Source organism: Tursiops truncatus, chromosome 13, assembly GCF_011762595.2.
Source record: "Tursiops truncatus isolate mTurTru1 chromosome 13, mTurTru1.mat.Y, whole genome shotgun sequence".
Classification (NCBI taxonomy): Eukaryota; Metazoa; Chordata; class Mammalia; order Artiodactyla; family Delphinidae; genus Tursiops; species Tursiops truncatus.
In genome coordinates this window covers 50929932-50956974 of record NC_047046.1, presented here as the reverse complement: position 1 = coordinate 50956974, position 27043 = coordinate 50929932, and the positions used below count along the sequence as shown (strand labels likewise).

Genomic DNA, 27043 nt, shown 5'->3' with positions numbered 1-27043 from the left:
GATGAAAAGACAATTCTTAGAATAGGAGAAAATATTTGCAAATGAATCAATGGACAAAGGATTAATCTTCAAAATATATAAACAGCTCATGAAGCTCAATATTAAAAAGACAAAAAACCCAATCCAAAAATGGGCAGAAGACCTACATAGACATTTCTCCAAAGAAGACATACAGATGGCCAAGAAGCACATGAAAAGCTGCTCAACGTCACTAAGTATTAAAGAAACGCAAATCAAAACTACAGTGAGGTGTCACCTCACACTGGTTAGAATGGGCTTCATCAGAAAATCTACAAACAACAAATGCTGGAGAGGGTGTGGAGAAAAGGGAACCCTCTTGCACTATTGGTGGGAATGTAAACTGATACTGCCACTATGGAGAACAGTATGGAGGTTCCTTAAAAAACTAAAAATAGAATTACCATATGACCCAGCAATCCCACTACTGGGCATATATCCAGAGAAAACCACAATTCAAAAAGACACATGCAACCCAGTGTTCGTTGCAGGACTATTTACAATACCCAGGTCATGGAAGCAACCCTAATGCCCAACGACAGATGAATGGATAAAGAAGATGTGGTACATATATAAAATGGAATATTACTCAGCCTTAAAAAGGAACAAAATTGGGTCATTTGTTGAGACGTGGATGGATATAGAGACTGTCATACAGAGTGAAGTAAGTCAGAAAGAGAAAAACAAATATCGTATATTAACGCATATATGTGGAACCTAGAAAAATGGTACAGATGAACTAGTCTGCAGGGCAGAAATTGAGACACAGATGTAGAGAACAAATGTATGGACACCAAGGCGGGGGAAAGCGGCGGGGGTTGGGGGTGGTGGTGTGATGAACTGGGCGATTGGGATTGACATGTATACACTGATGTGTATAAAATTGATGACTAATAAGACCCTGCTGTATTAAAAAAATATAAAATAAAATTAAAAAAAAAACTTGCCCAACGCCATTCTGTTCCTTATCTTTACTTAGGTATACTTCAGGTAAGATTTATACTTTGCTTTAAAAAAACTCAAGACTATTTAATGTTTTAAAATTTGGTACAAGAGAACACACTGTAGGCAACTGTCGTTCTCTATAGCAGGAAAAAAGGGAAAGTTTTTGCCTTTTTCCATTTCTTAGAGACAGAGAAATGGCAAGCAGAAAAACCCAATGATTTGTGAAGGCTCTCAAAAAAGTTCCACAGCAGGTTTTGCAGGCAGGGCCTTGGCCTTGGGTTGAGTTCCTAAGAGATTCTGTCTCACTGACCAAATGGCATTAAGTAGCAGCAGTCAGGTGAGTTATGGGGAGCTGGGGCGGCCCTGAGTCATAGAACCACAAGGAATCTAGTTTCCTGCCAATTCATGAAATACTAGACTGGAGGTGTCCAAAAGCTTTATGCAAGGGGACCAGCACGCATTAGGCTGATGATTGACAATATTCCATCGCTACCGTGCCCTTTGGAAATAGGATGCTAGACGTTTCCGATTTCTGCCATGTGGACTGGGTAACCTAGGAGAGTGTCTCTATACCTGAAGGAAACTGAAAACATGTTACACAATGAAGGTGACAAGGATGCTCAGTCAATGACTGGTAACAATGACAACAGCCGTGATGATAAATGAAAATGATGAAAAATGATTATTCATTTAAATAAACTGATAACTATATGTCTGTATTTTATTTCCAGGTGTGACGATCAGGAAGCTAGAGGAACTATCATATTTTCCAGTACTTTAAACGTTTGGATCTGTGAGAGAAAATATTAGTATACCATGTCCGTAATATCTGTAAGTGCCTCCTGCTGAGTGCTGGTGAAGAGGCCATGGCCATATAAGCCATATTTTATATCTTCGGGGCCAAACAATGAGATATTTGGAAATATCTAGGAATTGATTACAGGTAGAAAAAAAAAATCACTGTCGAACATATTTATCCTTGACATAAAATTAATAGAGTATGGTAAAAATTTTAAATGCATCTCTAACATTATTTCTGTGTGCAAAATAGAGAGTACTGAGCTAAAAGTAAGAAAAATAATCTAGCCATGATGTATGCTTTCATGGCTGTATCAGTGAGTGAAAGCACCTCATAAACTCTTGGCAGCAGCTTTCTTTTACTGGGAAATGGTCATTTCTCTCCATTTGGCCTCAAGAGGGACTCAGGTATGCAAGCCAGGGAACCTGGAAAGAACACAGTTTTAGCTTCCACAGAAGGCAGTTCAACCTTGGAACACCCTGCAGGGACCATCTTCAACCTGGTTTTGAGATGACTGGTTTTCTCCACTTTGTTTCCACAATATAGGTTACCTAGATCTGACACCCACTGGCACGATAGGTTACCTTGCTGTATTGACATCACTGTGGGTCCAGAGATTATCATTATCTTTAATCCTCAGAATAACCTCCTCAAGAGTCACATCGAAGAACTCTAGCCCAATAAGAACACTGTGCCTTTTTCTCTAACTAGTGAGAATAACTTGTTTCCAGAGTCATCTATAAGTTTCTTAAAATAATAGGAAGTAAACTTATTATAGAAATTCTGATGGATACCACCAGGCTCAGTGAAAATAAGGAAAGGGTAATTAAAGCAATGGATGAAGAGTGAGGCCCTTCCATGTTTACCTAAAATGGGGGCTAACTGTCTCGGTTAATTAGAGCACAGTGAAAATGAGAAGACATGTATATGTTTGTTCATCACTTGGGCCTGATAGTTTCACACAAAGGAAAAATATTCAGACCCTCACCACCAAGCTTAGGCACCAGTGGGACAAACGCCTGCTGTGAACCACAAGAGGGCCAGGTGAAAAATAATTCAAGCACACGCTGACTTGATGGTGGGAGCAGTGGCATAATTTACACAAATGTTACAGCTGGGAAGGTTCTGGGCTGAAAGATCTCGCTAGATGGCACATAACGCTACAGGTATTTGACCATTAGCCCTCCCCTCTTTGTAAATATATTTTGTAAGAGAAAAGGTAAAGAAAGCTTTAATGTTTCCATATCTTCTGCTATCAAAAGTTCTCCAGAATCCAAGTAAGCACTCACCAAGTGACGTTTAACCCTGAGGTATATCTAATTCAGGAACAAATACCTGCTTTCCCTTTTTTTTTTTTTTAACAGATGTAATTCTGAAATGTAGATCACAATTTTTACAGACACTGGGGAGAGGGTCAGCAAGGGGATGGCGTGGCATTCAGGGGAGCACCACCACGAATGTCACGGCACCGTGATGCCCTGATAAACGGCTTGGTTGGAAGTCAAAGCAGTGGTTTTACTCTCAGCATGGCATCAACAAGATCTGAAGCACATCTTCCATCTACTTGAGCCTCAGTAAAACACGGATAATAGCATTTCCCCTACTTACTGAGATGCACCACAAGGTATTAAATAGCAGCATTTGGAAGGAAGGCACTGAGCACTACAAAAATGTGAGATGAATTATTAGCATACGAGTCCACAAGGATAAAGAGTGAAAAAGCGAGTCAACCCCCGGCACGTTTGGACCACGTGCCAGGTGTTTGGTGCAGGACAAACATCTGGATGTGTGATTATATTTTGTATTCTTCCTTCAGCTGTTAGAATATTCTAAATATTAGGGATCAGCAAAAAATTACTTTGAGCTTTGAAAATGGGACGTGGTGAAAAGTTTAGACTATTAATTGGGAGCTGGCAGAATGCTTTCAAGAATGATAACAAACCAGGTTGAGAAAAACCTTTCTGTCATATATACAGAAAGGCTTCTGTCGTAAGGGCAAAGGCTCCAAATCAGGAGGAAGCTTCAGCAGTTCTCTTTGCCAGCATCCTCTTATAGCATTTCTTTTTCTACCCTTAGAATTTCCAGTTGTATAATTCAGTTATGTATTAGGACAAGGTGTTAGACCACTTTGCGGGTTCCAACTGATTTGGATGATAATGAGTTAACATACAATGGGCAGCACTTCTAGATTCTACAAGAGTCACTGCTTCCCCCCTCCCCCCAAGGAAAAAGCAAACGTCAATGCTACTTTATTAATTTTTAATTATGTCTAAATTGAAGCCCAGTATTCCTTTTCCTGATGCAGATACCACTTATGGTGTGATTTCAGTCAAAACATTTTCTTAGTCTCTATTAATCCCTTCTCTGTAAAGGAAAATGACATTTGCTATTTATCTCTCTGAAAGCATACTGAAATAACTTTATTTTCCCCAAATGCATATTATGTATACACAAAATAAGTATTTTCTATGTTCTTACTGAAGTTTAAAATATTGTCTTTTTAATGGGATAGGATGGCCTCAAGTTTGACTATAACTGTACAAAATGCTCGAGGAACTGTCTTTTTGCCACAAACATCAAGCAGATTAAAAATCTTGAGGACAAACAATATTTACAGATACTGACAATTCCTTCTCAGCTTGGGGCCATTCTGTACTTCACAGTTTGGACAAAACCATTCTGTAAAGTGCTGCAGATACAACTCTTAGAGTTAAAAGTCCCAAGATTAAGTCCTGAGCCACAGCTTTGCAGGGGAATATTTTTTATATTGCCTCTGGAAATACCACAATTTAGATAGAGCAGTGATATCAGACAAAGTTAAAAAGCACACTGCTGTTACAGAGCAGTCTGTTTTCCTGATTCTCAGAGCCTTAATATTTTAAGACTGACATTACTCATTATGACTGAGCCATCTGCCCGCGACAATCTTCCATGGCTCAGGGACCAGGAGTGACTGGATGTGATGGGAAGCTGGGGTGCAACCAGCCTGCTCAAGCAGATTGAGCCCTGAGGCTCAGCGAGCCAGCAAAGAATTGGACAGACAAGATTATTCCATTACATCCAGTTCTGCTGAGGTCATGGAGTCCTGCCTTGTTTAAATTAGACTTTACGCCATATTTAGTCAACCCTCATAGAGTTAAAAGTTTAGTGTCTCTGTTGTCTTCAGTTGGCTAAGTCTACATCAGGCTGCAAGCCATAACACTCAATTAAACCAAACAGTTCTGGCTGCAGAGCTAGTCAACACGCAGTGTTAGGTGCCTGTAGCCGAGAACCATCCTCCCTGATAATGTGAAAGAAAACGGACCCACAATTCACAGAGCCATCAGGAAAAGTGCTGATGCTCTAAGGCTGCAGTGTACAGTATCATCGTTTTTCTCCAGATAAGCTAAGACAAGAGGGACTTTCTCCAGGGAGAGCCTGTCTGACTGCACACAGGCATCTACACCCGCCCCACACCATGTGCCAATCATCTTTACTATAGTCTATTTTTTTCTTCTTCGATATTTAACTTCTATTTTCACGAGGTCCACGTTTCTTTGCTCACTTTGATTAATTTTATCCTCCATCAGTTTAACTTAAACCAGACCAATAATTCTTACGGGAGAAACATTTAAGAGGGGTCACTTTATCAGGCAGATCCAATAGATAAGTAACATGCAAATTACAGAGTAATAAATTAATCCTAACTTATTACCCTGTGAATTAGGATTGAATGTCAAAGTAAGTCTTATTTTTGGCATTCTCCCTTTTCAGTGATCACACACTGCAATCTTCACAATAAATAATTTTGCTTTAGTAAGTGGCTCTGCAGACCCCTGGTTATTAGGGACAGCTCAGGTCACAGTCACCCCCGAAGCCTCCCATCAGTTGCCTCTCAGTATGAGTTTGCATGTAGGAATGGTTACTGCTGCCCAGAAGAAGCCTGTCTGATGTTAATTAACTCATCAGTTCCCCTCTACTCTCCCTGCACTCACCTTGGGGATGCTGAGCTGTTCCTGGGGAGGAAGATGATACCGTGAGAGCCTCTTGCGAGTCTAGAGATGAAGGGCAATGGCTCAGGCGGGTGGGTGAGGCAGGGGCTGCCGGTGAGGTCAGGTCCAAGGAGAGGTCAGCTCTGCCCCGGCTCACACTTCGGCTTCTCAGTTCCTTCTCATGCGCCTCAGCTGCCAACTGCTCCAAGTATTTGTATCTGAAAGTTAAATTCCAAAGGGTTTCCGTAAAAAGAAAGAGGAGCCCGTGGCTGATGCTTGTTTATGGATGAAACACCTGCAGAGTGAGCTGGTTTCCTGATGCACAGAGTACAGTGCAGGGCTGGCTGGAGGGCCCGTCTGCCAAAAACACCCAGCAAAGCCAAGATGCTAATGATTAAAAATCCTGCATCATTCATAACCAAACAAACAGGGGGAAGTGGCAACATCACAGTCTCCAGATACTAGATCCCTGCTGCAGAATCCTATTTTGCTCTTTTAGGAAACATTTGTACCAGCAAGCAAAACAGCATTAATGACCATCAAAAAGCCCCAGCAGTGACAGCTGAAAACCACACTCCCTCAGAGCTCGCAGCTGTGAAATGCGAGGGTGCCTTGGTGCGGCAGAGAGGAACAATGCCCCAAAATACCAAAAGGTTGTTGGACGAAGCCCTCTCTGGATTTCTGAACCTGCTTCAATGCTAACAGCAATGTGGCTGGAATTCACTTTGTTCTCTCGGTGTCGACCATGGAAAGTTTTTTATATTCTAAAATATTTCTGAGTAGGACTCAGACATCCAATAGCTTGGACCTGACGTCACATATAGTTTATTCATCAAAGTCAGTTTAAAAGAACAAAGATACATCTGTTTTGCATTTCAGGCAGGCAGAACCCAGTAACTGTTTATTAAGACCAGCTACCAATCATCTTCCTCATAGTGTGCTTTATAGATCAGACCAAAATAACTTTGAAATATGTGCCTCTTCCAGATGTCTGCTAATTTTACCCACCATTATTTGTTCAGGAATAAATTTATGAACTCAGCTGTAGCAGGTTTCTGACTATCGTACCCTCCATGAAACTTTGAGACAGCTTATTCCAGACCCTCCCTCACATCCATCCAGGTTCACTGCTTCAGTTTCTTCCAATGGGCAGGCCCCCACCCCCAGACACTGCACACCGCACTTTTACTTCAGCCTGATAAGAAAGGCAGAGCGCACAAGTAAAACCTTTCAGAAGGATGCATTTAAAAAGCACGTGTTTCTTCGTCCATCCTTCGGGGGGCGTGGCCCCCCACATCTGTAGTCATCACCCCTTCTCTCTGCCAGTCCCAAGGCAGTCAGTCTGCCCTTCAGGACAGGCTTGCACACGCGTCTCCCTCCGGGAGGCCTGCCTTGACCACCACAGCTGGAAGTGATCCTGGCCTTGCCTCTGAACTCATGTCGGATATGTAGTCCATTCAACTCAGATGGCATTTTACATTTACTGCCCGGCATATGTAGTCGTCTTTTCACGTGTGCAGGTCTGTTTTCAACAAACAGATAATAGGATTTTTGAGACCAGGAAGGTTACCATCCTTTGCCCTTTCCTTCGGCACTGTGCATTCGTTGGCCGACGGGAAGCAGGCAACGTGTGCATTGAGGGACCTGCCAAGCAGTAGCCTACCTGTACGTCTCCCTGCAGCCCAGGGCACCAGGGGGCAGAGCCAGCTGACTGCACTTTCCTGGGGAGTGAGTGTACTTTCATGGTGAATCTCTGATAAAAGACGTGGGACGGATCTGCATTTACAAACGTCTGCGTCACCCTTACCGGGTGAAGCTAGACCCAGAAAGAAAGCTTTAGAAACTCTGGACTTTCCTTGCCAACAATGTCACCTCTCGAACAGCGCGAGAGGGGCCAAAAGGAAGATATTTCTGAACTTGAATCAGACCAGCAAGGAAAAAACACCTGGCTGTGGAAGTGACAGGAAACGTGGAAGAAAGTGTTCTTGAGGGCAAGAGTCAGAGCCCATATTTTAAAAAGTCTGGGGGCAAACGGAAGGCCAGGAATGCTACGAGCCCAGGAGGAGTTCCTGAGCACAGGTGTCCCCACATGGAGTCCAAGCCGTCTGCGACAGGATGGGGGACAGGAAGGAACAAAGTGCAAACCAAGGGGCCTGCACATGTCCAGGAGATCGGAATCCTGGAGGAGGGAAACAGTGCCCTAACAAAATCAGAAGGGTCCAGGGAGAGAGGTAAGAAAGCCTCACACAAAAGACTTCAGGCCAGGAGGACAACCGATCACTAACCTCCATTCAGCTGGCCTGGCCCTGGACCTGGCCTCTCCATTCCCCTCCCTGTGGGCAGCCAAGCTAGCAGGTATGTACTGGCAGCCAAAGGGTTCACCCCATTTTCCGGGGGACCCCAGGGGTGGCTCATCCAGGTTCTGGGTGGACATGACTCGAAGACTACTCCTGTGCACCCCTCGGCTCACAGATGTCATCCCTGAGGATCCTTTAGACAGGGGGAGAGTCAGGGGTTGAAGCTGAATCATTCCGAGGATGTTTACATGGTAAACAAAAATGGCAGGGGAAGGGGCACGGGGCCTTACTAAATGGGTAGAAATTTTCAGTTCTACAGATAAAGAGTTCTGGAGGCTGGTTGCACAAATACGTGAATGTATTTAACACTACTGAATTATACACTTAAAAATGGTTAAAATAACAAATTTTATGTTATGTGTATTTTTCCACAATTAAAAACTTTAAAAAATGGAAGGGGTGGGGAGGCCCAGGTGTCAAGAACCACTAAATCTTTCAGTGTTCCCCCGAGATGGGCCAGAGTGGGGAGGGTAAACGGGCGTGCACGGGGAAAGCCAGGCTACCCGGCATGGAGAGCTATCTCCCACAGAACCTGGGGAGGAAGCTGGACCTATATCCCGACCTTCCCTTAGACAGTGACTCTAAGTGGTACTTGATCTAGGAGCCCGCCAGCCCATCTGATGACTGTCACATCTCTGGCTGCCTAGCAACACCACCCCCAACCCACAGACTCTGATGTAGCCTCCCAGGTACAAAGCACTGGGTTTTCTATCCACAGACCACAGCCCCCCAAAAAAGACTTTTTCACCTTTGCTACCCTTGTTGAAACAGTCTCATTGTCCTGCCTGTCCATGTCTTTGTCTTTTCATTATTTATTAAATGTTCTGTTGCGTGCCTGTCATGTGCTAAAAACTGCAGTAGGCACTAGAGATTTAATAATACATAAGAAAAACCCCACCTTCTTGGCACTCATAGTTCAGGCGGAGGTACAGAAACAGACTTTGGTATGAGCTCAATACCCAACAGGGTTGCAGGTGGCAGGGCTGGTACTGCCATCAAGGGCACATACGATCATCTCTTTTCGCAGGGTCCAATAGAAACTCTGCTTGACTTTCAACTATACCGACTTACTAATGACTCTTCCTGCCACCCAACTACTCGGAAATTCTACCTTACATTAAATCAAAACCTGGCTCCCTCTAAGTTCTACTGTGTCCACAGACCGTGCTCAGAACCCTCTCTTACTGCTTCATGATCACTTTCAGGCATAATTTCCCAAATCCTTGCCCAGTCCCAACTTCCTCCCTTGCACTCTGTCCTCAGAACCTGTTTCCCATAAGGTACCTCCTCTCCATGTCCCGCTGTCTCCCTCAGACTACTCTCCACCCTGACCCCCACCCCACTCCAATAGTTCCCAGCCTGCATCTCATTCCTTACCACATCTAAAAAAGGATTATTCATGAATGTCAAGTCAATCAATATCAGAGAGATCCTCTCTTATAATACTTTAAAAAAATTAGAAATAAACCTAACAGAAACTTACTCTGGGTTTGCACCATTACCAATAAAACACTGCCTGAAATTATGGAATGAGATGACATGAATTGAAATTTTAAAATTACAAAATTCATTACCCCTCAAAATAGCAAAATGACATTTATCTTGTTACACTCGATGATATGAACCTCAAAAACCCTCTGCTGTGCCTCTTGCTGTCTTTTTGAGTCTTTGCATTAGGGGACAGAGTCATGGGACCAAACAAATATGAAGAGTTATAGAGTCCTCTTCCATGTCTCTTTCCACCTCTGATCTCCATTAGTTTCCCCATCCATTTCCAAATTCCATTACACTTGGAAATCTTATCTTTTCCTGGCTTAACAGGAATTCCCAACTGCTTTCCAACAAGGGATGAAAGTATATCTCCCTCACTTCCATCTTTACCAGGTAATTCAAGCACCCAACTAACCAGGAAAAGTGGCTGGTCCAAATCAAAGGAAAATGCTTGGCTGCTTCCCCAAACCTCTGGGGAAACAGGGGTGGGCTGTAAGGAAGGAGTCCCCCGTGGAGCCATGAAGAGCCCACTCCTGCACCAGCTAAGAACGCCCAGGCAGATGGGTGGTGTGGGGCTGAGGTCGGAGAGCAGAACAACAAGGGAGAGAAGAGGAGTGGAAGACTCCTCTGCATAAATTTTCCAGGTATAAGTGATGCTCCACTTTGGGGGAAAGAGCAGTAAATAATACTCGGAAAGAGGTAGTAGCCCTAAGTGATTTGGGAAAAATTTGAGGTCAGTCTGAATCAATTCAGACCTTGACACAGCACCTGGTCATCTCTCCAGGAGCTTTGAGGACTTGCCTGTGCAGACATAACATGACATTCAAGTTGTCCAAAAGTTCAAAAAAGTGCAGAATCTGGTGGGGAATCTAAAAAATAAAATTTGATTTCTTAAACCTGGGTATATACGTCATGTCCCCCAATGTCAAAAACAGGTACTAATTAGACACAAAAAAGTCTCTTTGTTTCTTTGCCAGCAACTTTCACTCTAAACTTGCTGTGGCCACAACTGATTACCAGGATGGCAACAATCTAACAGAATGCCGGAATTAAAGCAATGCCATGGTTTTGTTTATGAGGCTGACGTAAGCATCTAATTTTTAAATTGAACACAGGCAGTATCCACTCTTCCCTGCCTCAGACTGTCCTGATCTATTTAGCTGATGGTGTCTAAAAAAAATTAGCACAATTCCACTTTTTATTGGCATAATTCAGAGACTGTTAGGTTCCTGACTGGCTCTGGCATGAACTCAGCCTTTCAGCTCTCCATGCAGTAACCCCATCTGGTGGTGGAGGGAATAACTGCAGGCTGTACAGTGCTAGGGGGTAAACTTGCCTTTTGCTGGTCTACTTCCAAAAACAATTTCCTGTGCTTATCTAAGTTTACCAGACACTGAATACATTAACTTGGCATGGTTTAATGGGATTCAAAGTATGTTGCTATTGAAATGAACATTGAAATGGTTTACAGCTTAAATATTTTAAAGCTGTTGGTTCTTTTGCTCATTTATCCGATACATCCTTCTTAAGTGCCTGCTATGTGCAAGCCCTGTGGCGGGCACTGGGACACCAAGGAAAATCAGGTATGGTTCCTGCCATCCAGGAACTGAGTGCGGTTCAGTAGGAAGACAGGCAAATGATCAGGCATCTCCATGGAGAGGCTCAGGAGGGTGTGGCACCCCAGTCAGTGCATGGCATAGTGTGTGTGCTCAAATATTTGTTGAAGAAATGCTGAACAAGTGACTTGGAAACACACAGGAGGGACACCTAACCCAGGCTCAGCAGTGCTGGTGCAAAGCATTTAAAATATATACCATATGCCAATATGCCAAATGAATATGCTTATTTGGTGAACAGTTTTGGAGGAACAGACACATATCTCACACCATGAGGGCACTAAATAATAAATCTGTACTTTCTTGGAAAATTGAGATAACCAGGACACTCTATTCTGCAAAATGCCAGGTACCCAAGGTCTTAGGTGTCTTAGGTGAAGCTGTTATATTTTAATTAACACAGTCTCCTCTGCATGCCTGGTTGAGTGCAAAGTCACGTGCCATTTGGTTACAATGGGAAAGAAACAAATACAAATACAAACCTTTCTTCTCTTGCTTGTCTTTGCTCTTCTCTTTTGTCTAAATATTCTCGGCTAATGGAAATATGCAGAAGAAATGAAATGGGAAAGGAAAAGAACAGAATTAGATGCTCATAAAATTGCCAAGAAATCATTAACAGAGTATATAATGAAAGCCCACTATCGTATCAGAAATGGAAAGTGGTTGTCATTGAATTTTTAAAAAATAAATATAAAGGCTATACTTTAAAAGTACTAAATATAATGAGTTTTCGATAAGATCATAGGGATGAAAACATGGGATTACTGGATTCACTCAGAGACTTTGCTAATTACTCTTCAGAAAGAAGACTAAGTATACGAGGGGAGGGGAGATAAAAACACTTTTAAAAGTTAAAACAAGTCATAAATAAAATATGGCAATGACAAGCAAGCAACAGCTTTCAGAAGTGATTAACACATAATCAAGCTCTGGTAACTCCCCAACATTCATCTCAAGAATTAAATCTGAGTGGGCCCAAGTGTCTTGGCCATTTTGTGTTGCACTCTACAGTTTGCACGTTCCTTCCAGGGCCCAGGATTCTTTCTCCGCATCCCTCACATTCTCGGTTTCTAAGCAGGGATCACTGGAAGCTCTTGCTTTGTGCATTCTCTCTTGTCTTTATCCACAAGATGTCCAAATTTGTCTAATTTTAATGTTTGTTTTTCTGTTCCTACTGGAGAGGTTCCAACTTGAATCTAAGTTTAAGACTGTGTGGTCAGTCACTTCTCAGTTAACCATTTGTTTTCCTGGAGAATTCTGACATCACAGTTTTCTACCTCACAAGGTAGCTTAAGTACTCCACCCCTCTGTGCACTGATAACTGGATATAAAGGGGCACTAAGTCAGAGCAACTAAAGCAGGTTAGGAGAGGGAGAAAAAGCAACAAAGACACAAATTTGTTATCATTTATAAACATCCATTCTCATCACTTACCACTAGAAATAATATTTCCCATAACCCAGGAAACTTAAGATCATATTCGACAAAAATAACAACAGATAAGAATGCTTTGCAAAGAAAAAAGCACAAGGATCATGAGTAACTTAAATCAATGAAGTGGCTGATAAAGGATCAGCCATTTGGGTAATCCCAGGGACTACTCTATAAAGCTTTTCCTATTTCCTTCTTTGAATTTCTTTTCATTCACATCCTCAGATTTTCAGAATGGAACTGAAGTCATCATAATAAATAGTTCTCTGCAGTCTTTACTGACGATCAGCATTCCTTTCTGGACAAGGATTATTTTGCCAGGGTCTCTCTATGCTCTTAAATGACGAGTGAGATCCTTTTATGACCAAGAGGAAATAGTGAATAGCTATGAACGTGATCTCTGAAGACAGGTTGCCCGGGTCTAATTCTCACTCTGCCAACATGTGTGCTGAATATATATTACAATGCACTCTTGTCCTATTCTTCTGGGACTTCAAAGATATAAATACTAGATGTATTGTTTCACAGGTCCATGAGGCACTGTTCATTTTTTTCAATATTTTGTTTTGTCTTTCAGATTGGAGAATTTCTGTTGTTTTAACATCAAATTCACTGACTCTTTCTTCTCTCATTTCTATTCTGCTGTTGAAACCATTCAATGAATTTTTTATTTTGGTTATTGTATTTTTCAGTTCTACAAGTATTTCCATTTGGTTCTTCTTTATATCTTCTATTTCTCTGCAGAGACTTTTCATTTGTTTCCAGAGTATTTGTCTTTATATCTTAGAACATGTTTATAATAACTGCTTTAAAGTCTTTGTCTGATAATGACAATATCTATGTCCATTTGTGGTTAGCACATTTTGATTCTCTTTTCCTTTAAGAGTTTTCCTGTTTTTCTATGACAAGTTGTTTTGGATTGCATTCTGTACATTTTAGGTATTTTGTAATGAGACTCTGGACATTATTTAAATTCTATGAAGAATCTTGATTGTTTTCTTTTAGCAGGCAATCAACTAAGTCAAGCTCAGCCGGCAAGTTCTGACTGCCTTCTGATATCGGTTCCAATGTTAGCTCAGTGTTCAAATATTTTTAGTGCTATTCACATCAGGCCCTTATATGCACCACCCAGTGGCCAGTCTGGGACCTGAGTGTGTTCCACTCAGTACTTAGTTCTTAAAGCCTGTGGTATGCTGTTTAGGTCCTGAGCCACATGTGCACAAAACTAGAGAGGATCTCAGGATTGGTCTCTTGATGTCTCTCCTCTTTGTGGCTTTCCCATCATTTTCTGGATTCCCTGGGTCTCCCTTCCTGGTCCTCTAGCCAGAAAGCTTGGGCTTTATTTTCCCTGCTCTGCTGCAGACTTTCAGTAATTCTATCTGCATATAGGGCAATGAAGCAGGATGACACAGAGGAAAAAAAGTGCTCTTGCAGTCATGCTCTTCTGATCACAGGAAGGGTTCCCTCCCTCAGAGTTTTAGGCGCCTGCCTGGACACTGCTGCCATCACTGTGCTTCTGTAACAATATAGCTTGGAGGCTGGGGTAGGAGAGAAGAAAAAAATAAGAGAAAACAGGAGACTTCTCAACTCTCTGACCCTCAGGAATTCCTTTTGCAGCTCCCCAGTCCAGAAAAAGAGGGCTTCTTTTACAGCTCTTTCAGTTCACACTTGGTATGTGATTCTGAGTTTTGGAGTGCTGTTGAGTACATGCCATGTGATATTGGAGGGAAAAAATGGTAAACTCTCACTGGTTTGGTGGAGCTTCGAATGCTAGTCTCCATCCCCAATTCACCTGCTCCCTTTCACAGTTCAGAGTTCTCAGAGCTCCATGCTTTAAATCTGTCCATGATTTATGGTTGCACTGAATGATGTGGTAGAAGAGACAGGAGGGAGTGTGCTGATTCCATCTTTCCCAGAACTGGTACCCTGTTTTAAGAGGTTTTCAATCAAAATCTTTAGATGTGTCAGCTAATCTCTGAATTTTCCATGTGTTTCAGTCAGATTCTCTGCTGCTATTTGGTGGTGAAATATGTGAATCTCTCAGAAGGCACTGAATCAGGAAGCATTTAACCTGTTCCAGTGGTTTTACAAATCGGTCTTTCCAAAAGTGACAACTTCCAGAGCTACCTCATGAGAAATGGTGCATACAGGTCTGGTCTTTCCATATATCATTTGGTAGAAATCTGACAGCTCAAGGTATATACCACACAATTATGGTATGAGAAGGATGTTGGTTTACTTCACGCAGCCCATTAGCCCCATCTTACAAAAGTCGGGATTAATGTTTCACCCACAGACTTGGGATACTTCTTTTCATATAGTAGTGAGTTACGGTCAAGGCAAGCTCACAACTCTGCTCATGTTTTGGTCATTTCTACAATTATACGTACTCTTCCTGGCTGCTGGAAAAAAAAACATTATTGAACTTGTAAATCCTCATTGACAATGCTTTACATTCTTTGTAGATTTCACTGGGAGTAATCGATCGGAATACTTTTCCCAAAAAAGTGAACTGAGGAAAAAGGAAGTGGAGATGGGAGAGAAATAAAAAAAAGAAAGAGTGTGGAACCTATGGGAGAGGTGAATGGGAAGATGAAGGAGGGGGAAGGAAGGAGATGGGGAAGGCAAGAGGGAAGTAGGGGAAAGATAAAGGGGACAAAAGAATAGTAGAAGGTATGAAATGTGTAAGGAAAGTGTCTGGCGTTTTATAAAGCACTGCCCAGCTTGAACCCAGGCAAAGGGAGTGTTAGAAGGTTGACCGGGAAGATGGGGGCAACGGGGACAGCTGATCTGGCTGAAGGAGAAAAGGAGTGACGCTGGACTCAGCGGGGCAGACAGGCCAAGACATGGAAGCTGGAGTGGGCCACACCAAAGAACACATCCTTGGAGCTGGACAGAGACCAAAGCGATCAGGGGGACAATGGGCTGGGAGTAATCAGCACAATGCCTCTTTCTCCCCCATAGAAGGAAAAATTATTGCTTAAAAAATATGAAATATTGCTACAGGGAGTAAGAAACAAACCAGAAAGTGGGAAAAGCATCTTCTTTTAGGCGTCCAATAAAATAAGTATTAACCATATGCAATGGTGAAGGCATGTGATTTAATTTTCAGCTCATTCTTTAAAAAATCTTAAAATCTGTCTTACCTGAATTTGTTTCTTTCCTCCCGTTCTATTCTCTGCAACCTTTCTTCTCTCTCCTGTCGCCGCCTCTCTCTCTCTGCCGCCAAGGACTCTTGGTGCTGCCTAAAGGATGACGTGAGAAGACCACTCAGTGATGACCTAAAGATACAATGAGTTAATGTTTGATTGGCTTGTCCAGTGATTAAAAGTACTAATGCAGGAATCAGTGAGTCCTTGGTTAGAACTGAGGGTCTGCTAGTACCTAGGTAATACGTGGGGAAAATTAATGAGTGTCTCAGGTCTTCTGTTTCAAGATCTTCATCTGTAAATGGAGGTAAATAACCTGCTTCATGTGCTCAGAGGACAGAAATGTGATAATGCATATAAAATACTAAGCAACATGCTTGGCATACAAGCAGTCATCAATAATCAGTGCTATTATTATCAATAAGTATTCTAGGAATATACTTAAAATATATATACATTATTCTCTACACACACACACACATTTTAAAACTGGTCTATGATAAGACTTTGATGAGCTGGAATCAACATTCAATCTAAAACTTTTCTATTTTACATGTACTAAAAATATTTTGCTATACACCAGTTTCTCAATATACCTCCAAAAATAGTTATGTCATCTTAAAACAAGATGTTGGGATGACAGATAAGGAGAAAAAGACAGCAATGGTCTGAAATCTGAATGCAATTAAGGAAGTTTCATTCCATGTCAAGAAGCATCCATGAACATGCAGCTTATTCAGGGGACGGCACTTGACTCTGGTAATACCACACAAACAATCTGGACCGTTCACTGAAGATGCTGTGTCGGGGAAGGTCAGCTGTGTGACGGCCTCAGTGAAGAATCACAGGAAATGTTAAGTCAGGAGAATGGGTAGAAGGCAAAATTAGATAACTACATGGAAAATAAAGAAGAGGGTTAGCTGGTAAGAAGAGTCTGTTGGACCCCTGGGGAATAATAAACATAATCTGTTACAGACAATTGGCCCTTCATTTATTGAGGGGGAAAAAAAAACTTCTAAACTAAGACACAAATATTTCTAATATATAGCTTGGGTAATAGCCTACTTGAATTTGATGAAAATATACCTGTCTGGTGGGGAACACAAGGTCCTCCCAGGAGAAAGATGTGACTCTTGCATCACATACATTCTGCCGTAAGTCACACAGCTGCTCTCCCTAGAAAAGGTGAGTCACCTCTGGATATCAATCAGAAGTGGGAGGAGAAGTAGAGGGAAGAAACCACTATCCCCAGTAGCTACAGGGAGGGAGTAACCAAATCCTATGTAAGCAGCTTTTGGCAGGAAAGAGCTCTCTGCAGGAGAGAGCTCCTTTTGTCTTGTCACTTTAGCAAAGCTATATTGTAACTAACCTTAAACCAGGAGCCCCCATGCCCTACTCATCTCCGGCCCAAGCATACGTTTTAAACCTTTTGATCACACAATACCTTGCTTAACCTGTTGGTTCTTTCCTTAGATCAAAGAAGTAAAAATGAAGAATAAGTAAGTAACAGATGACTAAATCTTTTCCCCAGCTTCCCTGTCAGTAATCCTATGAACAAACTGTTAAAACAAGATAGCATCTAAAGAAAGATTACAAGGAGTTGACAAGCCTGCATGCAATGGGAGATGGCAATGAAGCTGACCCCCTATCTCAATGATTGAGATTACTCCCCCTTTTTCCCTTTAAAAATGTTCATGGCTGAGCAAAAGCTTCAGAGTTGGTTTTGAGACATGAGTCCACCTCCTCCCCAGGATGCCGGTTTTCTGATTAAAGCAACCTTTCTGTTTCTACCAGCACTTGAATCTTTTCTTTTTAATTTTAATTTAATTTTACTTTTTAAAATTAAGTTTTATTGGAGTATAGCTGCTTTACAATGCTGTGTTAGTTTCGCTGTACAGCAAAGTGAATCAGCTATACGTATACACATATCTCCTCTTTTTTGGATTTCCTTCTCAGTTAGGTCACCACAGAGCAATGAGTAGAGTTCCCTGTGCTACACAGCAGGTTCTCATTAATTACCTATTTTATACATAGTAATGTACATATATCAATCCCAATCTCCCGATTCATCCCCCTTCCCCCTTCCCCCTCCCCCCACCCGGGGGGGACATCTGTTCTCTACATTTGTGTCTCTGTTTCTGCTTTGCAAGTAAGTTCATCTGTATCATTTTTCTAGATTCTACATATAAGCGGTATTGTACGATATTTATTTTTCTCTTTCTGACTTACTTCACTCTATATGTCAGGCTCTAGGTCCATCCACATTTCTGCAAATTGCACAATTTCGTTCCTTTTTATGGCTGAGTACTATTGCATTGTATATATGTACCACATCTTCTTTATCCACTCTTCTATTGATGGACATTTAGGTTGTTTCCATGTCCTGGCTATTGTAAATAGTGCTGCAATGAACATTGGGGTACATGTATCTTTTTGAATTATGGTTTTCTCCAGGTATATGCCCAGGAGTGGGATTGTTGGGTCACATGGTAGTTCTATTTTTAGGTTTTTAAGGAACCTCCATACTGTTCTCCATAGTGGCTGTATCAATTTACATTCCCACCAACAGTGGAAGAGGGTTCCCTTTTCTCCACACCCTCTCCAGCATTTATTGTTTCTAGATTTTTTGATGATGGCCATTCTGACTGGTGTGAGGTGATACCTCATTGTAGTTGTGATCTGCATTTCTCTAATGATTAGTGATGTTGAGCATCTTTTCATGTGTTTGTTGGCCATCTGTATCTCTTCTTTGGAGAAATGTCTATTTAGGTCTTCCACCCATTTTTTTGATTGGGTTGTTTGTTTTTTGATATTGAGCTGCATGAGCTGTTTGTATATTTTGGAAATTAATCCCTTGTCAGTTGCTTCATTTGCAAATATTTTCTCCCATTCTGAGGGTTGTCTTTTCATCTTGTTTATGGTTTCCTTTGCTAAAGCACTTGAATCTTGAGTATTGACTTTTGAGCAGAGAGCAGCCAGACCTAAGTTCAGTAACACCTATATTCTGGGCTCACTAGGCAGCTACTATAGCACCTTGGACCTGTAGGCATAGATAGAATTTTATTTATCTTTCATATAAACAAAGTCCAGACTAGCTTGTGTAATTTCTATCTTATTTAAGATACTGTTACCTATTTATTTTTCTGTTATATACAGCCAAATCTAATCCACGATCAGAGTGGAGGGGTTTCTTATGCCACTCACACAGTGATTGAGAGAAATTGTTATGAATGTAACAGACTTGTTTAACTTGATTAATAGGTTTAACCTAGCAGATGACCATATATAACCTGGTGCCCCAAATTAAAGAAAATGCAATCTTCTCAAATACACAGGAACTATTCAAAAACTGATGGTCAATCCTGTGACAAAGTTCAAGCGTGAATGAATACCAAGAATTGGTTTTCATGTGGGCTACCTTCCTAATCACAATGCAGTTGAGTTAAAAATAAATAATAAGAAGATACATCTGAAAAATCCATATAATTGGAAAAATTTAAAACCTTTCTAGTTAACTCAGGTCAAAGAAGAAAATTAGAAAACATTCAAAGAGTATCATAATGAAAAGACTATATATCAAAACTTTTAGGATGCTTCTAAAGCGTAATGAGTGAGCAACTCAACAATTTGAAAAGCAAGAATGTAATAAATTCATTACTCTTAGGAATAGAAGAGAGCTTTCTAAACCTGACAATGGGTATTCAGTAAAAAAAAAAAAATTTTAACTATGGTAAGCGTCATTCTTAATGCTGAAACATTAAGAGCAGTTTAACATTAGAAGTGATACAAGGATACCCCCAGAATTGCCTGTATTTGAAGTTATTCCTAGCCAGTACACTAAGTAAAACAAATAAAAGCATAAGGAAGGGAAAGAAATATGTCATTATTTGCAGATAATATCAGCTTTTTAGAGAATCAAAAAAAACCCTACAAGTTATTAGAATTAATAAGAGTCTAGCAAGGTTCTCAATATAAAACGTACAAATAGCAATTGTATTTTCATATATCAGCAACAATTTACCAAGTTAACCACAAGGTAACTATGAATTACTTAATTATATGAAAGACATTTATAAAACTTTATTAAAAGACCCAAATGAATGATAATTATATCACATTCACACATAGAAAGATTCAATACAGTCAAGATGCCAATGCCAATTCTTTTTCAACTTATACAATTCTAATACAATTCCAAATCAATTTTATTCAACATTCCAAAAGGATTTTCCATGGAACGTTACAAGGTGGCTCCAAAATTTTTATGGAGGAACTGAGATCCAGGAATAACCAAGACAATTTTGAATAAGAACAAAGTGGATCACTGGCCCCACTGTATATCAAGCCCATTCTAAAGCCACAATGATTAAATGTGAATGTGGTCTTGGTGCAAGAACAGAAACATGGAATGACACAGGCTCATACACATACGGAATCTTGATTCATGATAGATGTGTCATTACTTATCAGCAGGAAGGAAATGAACTATTTAACAAATGGTGCTGAGACAACTATTAGCTACATAAGACAAAATACAGTTAGCCCTTCCTCATACCAGACACAAAAATAAATTCTAGGAAGTTTAAGTGAAAACGTAATAAGCAAAACTTTACAACTTCTAGATATTAGGATAAGAATTTTTTTAGACAAGAAACCCAAAAGGGAAATCAAAAAGGGAAAATTTAATACATATGCATATGTTAAAATTTAAAATTTGTATACATTGAAAGACTAGGGATAAAGAAAAGCCACAGCCTGGGAGAAGCTAACTATAACACATACAAACCACAAAGTATTAGTAAACTCAATACAAAGAGAACCCCTCTAAATCAGTATGAAAAAGACAAACTACCCAGGGGAAAAATGGGCAATGGAAAAATGAGCAAAAGATAATGGGCACTTCACTGAAGAAGAAAATTAAATCGCCAATAAATATATGAATGCTACTCATCTTCACCAGAAATCAGGGAAAGGAAATGTAAGCTAAACCCATAGTGAGATATTGTTTCACACCTCTCAGGTTGAAGATCGACAAAAATTAGTGCCTGATGACACTAAGCACAGAACGAGACAACAAGAACTCCTATATATTGCTTCTGGGAGTCTAAGTTGATAAAATCATTTTGGAGAAACTTAATACATTTGAAGATGTGCATATCCTGCAACCCAGCAATTCCACTTCCAGGTTTATACTAGAGTAACCTTTGCATGTATAAGGATGACAGACATGTACAAGAATACAAAATATTACGCCGTTTTGTACTGTTAATAGCTAATAATTAGAAACAGCATAAATATCTACAAATGGAATACTCTATACTTGAGCAAATGAATGAAATACAGTGATACGGACTAACTTGGATGATTCTCAAAAGCACAATATATTGATAGTGACAAGTAGTTTGAAGAACATGAACAGCATGCTATCATTTTTATGAAGTTTAAATACATGCAGAGCAAAACCACACACTATTTAGGGATACATGATATTTAGAAAAATATAAAAACATATATGGAAATGGTAAACACCAAATTCAGGGTAGTGGTCATCTCCAGAGAAGAAGAAAAGAGATGAAGTCTTCAATTTTATATATAATGTTCTTTATTGCTCTATAATTTCTGTAATTATCTACAATTTTCTGTAAGCCTGGAATACATTTTTAAAATTCATTCCACTTCTCTTTAATAATCAAAAGTCCTTGGGTAGACAAATAGCTCACAGTTAATATAAAGTATCTTTGAAGCCCCAAGCTAGCTGAACATTAAAAGTTATGTTCAATTACAAAATTTAAAAACAAAACAAAAAATAAGGTACCCTACATAGGACAATTATTTTAGGCGAATCTGATTCTAGCTCGGCTCCCAGCCTGCCCTGTGTGGTGGTCTTCGTAAGGATCAGCAGCTTCATCTCTTGAGTTCTCTTTTCAGAGTGAGGAGAGAGAAGCTCTTGGGTGAGGAGCCAAATAAGGACCTTGCCATTTCCCCTTATGCTTCTGACTTTAAATTTGTTCTTCTAACTATATCAGCTTGTTTCAAGAAAACTTCATGCATGGTAACTTAATAATGGGTCATTAGTGGCTATGCTAATGAGGTCACAGTGAAGCTTCTCTATATCATTCATTAACATCCTTTCCTTGTTTCAAATGAGAATATTGCAGCTTGTTTAAAATCAGAATAGTATTAGAACTTGAGAAGGTAAAAAGTGTTCAATCTTATCTAGTGGATGCTGTCATTCCTTCCTGGGTGCCTCTAAGGAAAGGGAATGCAGATGATCCCCTGTCCACTGAGACGCTGCAAAGGCAGACCTCGTGTTGGCTCTGAGGCCAGTGTATACCAGTGAACACACAGGCAGGCAGTGTTGACAACACGTGGAGGCTCTTTCCTTTCAGAACTGAGATGTGAGCTGCTAATGCAAAGCAATGAAGACTGGTTCCTCTTTTCCTAAAATGCAGCAAATGCCTTCTACAATTCAAGATCCATTCTTTTGGGTGCCCTAACACAGATTCCTATAGCAGGAAAGGGCAATTAAAGGGCCTCACGAACATACAATCTACTTTGGTCATACTGGGAACAAAGAGTTATACATATAATATTAATAACTTCAATTCCCCTCGATCTCCCTCTACCTAGATAAGCCAAACATGTAAGAGTATAAACCCTGGCCTTATAAATCCTATTTCTGGAAATAAGCTTACCTATAATACCAATGCTGGAATGCATTCAAACCATACAAAGGGAATATCCCAAATCATTGCTAGAAAAAATTAAAAGAAAATACCCAAACACCAAAATTCAAGGTAGTATGGTGAATTTTTCTCTTTATAAAGGCATCTTTAGCAGATTTTTATCTTTCATATTCAATCTTTCAGGAAAATGCCTGTAGTGATTGGAAGTTGCTGCATTGTTTAATCTTGGCCAGGCTGGGGACAAGCTAGGGTGTAAAGGAATAAGCACAAGGCTTTGGATTGAGAAAACCTGAGTATGGCCAGTCATTTTTACCTCTCTGAGCCTCACTTTACCTGCTTGTAAAATGGCGATAACAATACTCCCAACTCATGAAGTACTACTGGTTTACATGAGAGTGTGCCCATGAGTTTGCTTAGGACAGCATCTGGGCCACAGTAGACACTGAACACACATCACTTTATGTTGGGAGTCTAAACTCTACAGATGCAGGGGAGTTCCAGCCTGAGGTTCCCAGCCTCAGGGGCCAGAGTGGGATGTGGGTTTGATCTGAACCTTCCCATCATGGCTACAAGCTGGGTCCATCATCAGGACTGCGTGCCACCCGGAATGCACCTGGAAAGTTGAAGTCATCTAAGTTACACCCAAGGCAGCTGCAACCAAATGAAGCCACATAAGAATGCGGGTGGCCAGAGGCCAGAGAGATTTTGCAAGGGAGTGGATGATATACTCTGAGTGAGAGGAACTGCAGTATTTAATCTTGGCCGTAAAAGTCTCCAGGAACTGCCCCAGAAATCCCATCTGGTTCAAGCCTCCCTTGCTGGGACGTCTGGAACAGGAACTCGATTGCACTGAAATATGGTTGATAATAATAGTTAACATTTATGGAGACAATACACTGTGCCAATTATTTTACACAAAATGGCTCTTTTAATCCCTACCACTTCTTGTACTAAGTTCTATTATTATCTCCTTTATAGATGAGGAAATTGAGGCACAGCAAAGTTAAATTTAGGATGTAGCAGAGCTGAGCTTTTAAACAGGCCTATCAGGCCAGAGCCCCCATATTGACCTATATTCCTTCTGTCCCCACACCACGGGTACTTAGTAAAGTACCATCCCTGTAGTACTTGCCACAGTACATGTCTCAGCTTAAATATTTACTTTTTTTCATTTCTTTCCTAAAAATGACCACTACCCTAAATTTGGCCTTCATCGTTTCCATATATGTTATTATATTTCCTCTTGCAGTCTAAGTTTCTGGGTCAGATCCTATTTTCTCATTCATCTCTGCATCCTGGCACTTAGAAGAGCTGCATGACTAGTCACCCAATGAATCAATTAGATACTGAATAATGAGGATGTATTAAGTCAGAGTAATCTGTATATGTTAGTCTGCATGTGACTACATCCCCAGCCCATTCTCTAAGGGAAGATACATGATGAAGACCTGCTGAGATAATGATTTTTGCATAGGACCCTGTGCCCCTGGCAACAGCTAAGTGAATACAGAGTGGGTTCCTGCCCCAAAGGTAGCTCATCCAGAGGCAAGCTGTCTAGCGGTGTGTGAGGCTTCTGGTGTAGAAGGACAAGCTAATCATAGTCGTGCATCCAGGACTTTAAACTGGAAAGCAGGGAGAGATTATGTAGCTGGGAGAAGCAGAAGCCAAAGGGTCAGGGGGCATCAGTTAAAGTTGTAAGAAGTAAAATATTGGACTTTATAAACATAGCTCTGGTCCTGCCTAAAGCTAAAAACATGAGGCCTGCAAGGATCAAACTTTTATTTTATTTTATTTTATTTTGGCCACATTGTATGGCATGTGGGATCCTAGTTCCCCAACCAGGGATCGAACCCTCACCCCCTGCATTGGAAGCATGGATTCTTAACCACTGGACCACCAGGGAAGTCCAAGGATCAAAGTTTCTGAATGAATCACATCGTAGAACAAAGCTCAAGAATATTTATAGGAATCCAAAAAAAAAGATAATTTACAAGGTGTGGCATCCATTAAGAAATGACCAGGCAGGCGAACAAGGAAGAAAATACAACCCATAGAGAAGAAATAAAATCTATCAATTGAAAACAATCCAGAAACGACATAGATGATAGAACTAGGTGACCAGAACATTAAAAGTTATTATGACTATAGTCCATAGATTCAAGAAGTTAAAGAAACTATGAACATGTTAAGACATGAAAGGTATAAAAAAGAGTCCAGTTCAGATGATCTGAATAGACATTTTTCCAAAGAAGGCATAAAGATGGCCAAGAGGCACATGAAAAGATGTTCAATGTCACTAATTATCAGTGGGATATCAGCTCACACCTGTCAGAATGGCTATTATCAAAAGGACAAGAAATAACAAGTGTTGGCAAGGATGTGGAGAAAAGGGAACCCTTGTTCACTGTTGGTAGGAATATAAATTGGTGCAGCCATTATGGAAAACAGTATGGAGGTTCCTCAAAAAATTAAAAACAGAACTACCATATGACCCAAAAATTCCACTGCTGGGTATGTGTCCAAAGGAAACAAAAACACTAATTTGAAAAGATATATGAATCCCTATATTCATTGCATCATTATTTACAATAGTCAAGATGTGGAAACCTAAATGTCCACTGGTGGATGAATGGATAAAGAAGATGTGGAAAAAAAAAAAAAAAAAAGAAAGAAGATGTGGTATATATACACAATGGAATATTATTCAGGCATAAAAAAGAATAAAATCTTGACATTGGTGATAACACAGAAGGACCTTGTGAAATAAGTCAGACAGAGGAAGACAAATATCACATAATTTCATTCATATGTGGAATCTTAAAAAGCATTTTGAACTAAGTGAAAATAAGAACACAACATGTTAAAAATATGTGGGATGCAGCTAAAGCAATACATAGAGGAAAATTTACAACACTAAATGCCTATATTAGAAAAGGCAATAAGTCTCAAATCAATGGCATCATCTTCCAACTTAGAAAAATAAGAGCAAATTTAACCCAAAGTAAGTAGAAAAAAAGGATATATAGAGAGTAGAAATCAATGAAACATAAAACAAAAATATTAGACAATTAAGTGAAACCAAAAACTGATTCTTTAAAATCAATAAAATTGATAAACCTCTAGCCAGACTGATCAGGAAAATAGAGAGAAGACAAAAATTGTGAACTTTAGGATTGAAAGAGATATTAAAAGAATAATAAGGGAATATTTTGAACAATTTTATGCCAATAAATTTGACAACTTAGATGAAATGGAAAAATTCCTTGAAAGACAAAAACTCCTAACAGTCACTCAAGAAGAAATACATGACCTGATGTGGATTGATAGCAGATAAACATCTATTAAAGATATTGAATTTGTAGTTTAAAACTTTCCTATGAAGAAAACTCTACTCCCAGAGAGCCTCCCTGGTGAATTCTAAGAAATATTTAAGGAATAAATAACACTAATGCTATGCAAACTCTTCTAGAAAGTTGAAGAGGAAGGAAAGATATTTCATCTCATTTTATGAGGCCTACATTATTCTGGTATGCAACCATTTTGGAAGGTAGCTTAACAATTACTTACAAAGCTAAACATGCACCTACCATATGACTGAGCCATTTCATTTCTAGGTAGTTATCCAAAAGAAATGAAATCAAATTTCCATACAAAGACTTGTACACAACTATTCATAGCCAAAACTGGAAGCAACCCAAATGTCCATCAACAGGTAAACAGATAAACTGCAGTATATTCATACAACTGAGTACTACTCAGTAATAGAAAGGCATTTACTATTGAAACATGCAACAAAATAGAGGAGTCGCAAAACAATTACACTAATTGAAAGAAGTCAACCCCTCTCTAAGAGTACTTACTGCACGATTACATTTACATGAAATTCTTTTTTTTTTTTTTTTTTTTTTTTGCGGTACGCGGGCCTCTCAGTGCTGTGGCCTCTCCTGTTGTGGAGCACAGGCTCCGGACGCGCAGGCTCAGCGGCCATGGCTCACGGGCCCAGCCGCTCCGTGGCATGTGGGATCTTCCCGGACCGGGGCACGAACCCGCGTCCCCCGCATCGGCAGGCGGACTCCCAACCACTGCGCCACCAGGGAAGTCCACATGAAATTCTTATAAATGCAAACCAATCGATAATGACAGAAGGCAGACCCATGGTTCCTTGGGGATAGGGAGGGGCAGCCATAATCACAAAAGGGCATGAAAAAAATGCTTAAGAGTAATGAACTTGTGCATTATCTCAATTGTGGTAATAGTTTCACTGGCAAAACATATGTCAAAACTTATGTGCAGGGCTTCCCTGGTGGTGCAGTGGTTGAGAGTCCGCCTGCCAATGCAGGGGACGCGGGTTCGTGCCCCGGTCCGGGAAGATCCCACATGCCACGGAGCGGCTGGGCCCGTGAGCCATGGCCGCTGAGCCTGCGCGTCCGGAGCCTGTGCTCCGCAACGGGAGAGGCCACAGCTGTGAGAGGCCCGCGTACCGCAAAACAAACAAACAAACAAAAAAAAAAACTTACGTGCAGTTTTTTGTATGTCAAGTATACTGCAAAAGCTGTTTAAAAATAAATGCTCTTTTGGTA

At 40.4% G+C, this 27043-nt stretch overlaps 1 protein-coding gene across 8 annotated transcripts in view; it reads right to left on the bottom strand.

The window, feature by feature from the left end:
- Positions 1-27043, bottom strand: part of FHOD3 (formin homology 2 domain containing 3) — a 493863-nt gene that overhangs the window by 106440 nt on the left and 360380 nt on the right. For 7 of the 8 annotated variants that reach the window (XM_073790663.1, XM_073790659.1, XM_073790662.1 and 4 more), the window contains 3 exons: positions 15775-15909; positions 11680-11730; positions 5737-5951 (listed from right to left, as the gene is read on the bottom strand). In XM_073790663.1, coding sequence (XP_073646764.1) covers positions 5737-5951; positions 11680-11730; positions 15775-15909 — 401 coding nt within the window. The remainder of the gene's footprint in view (positions 1-5736; positions 5952-11679; positions 11731-15774; positions 15910-27043) is intronic. The other variant, XM_073790660.1, reaches the window with a different exon arrangement.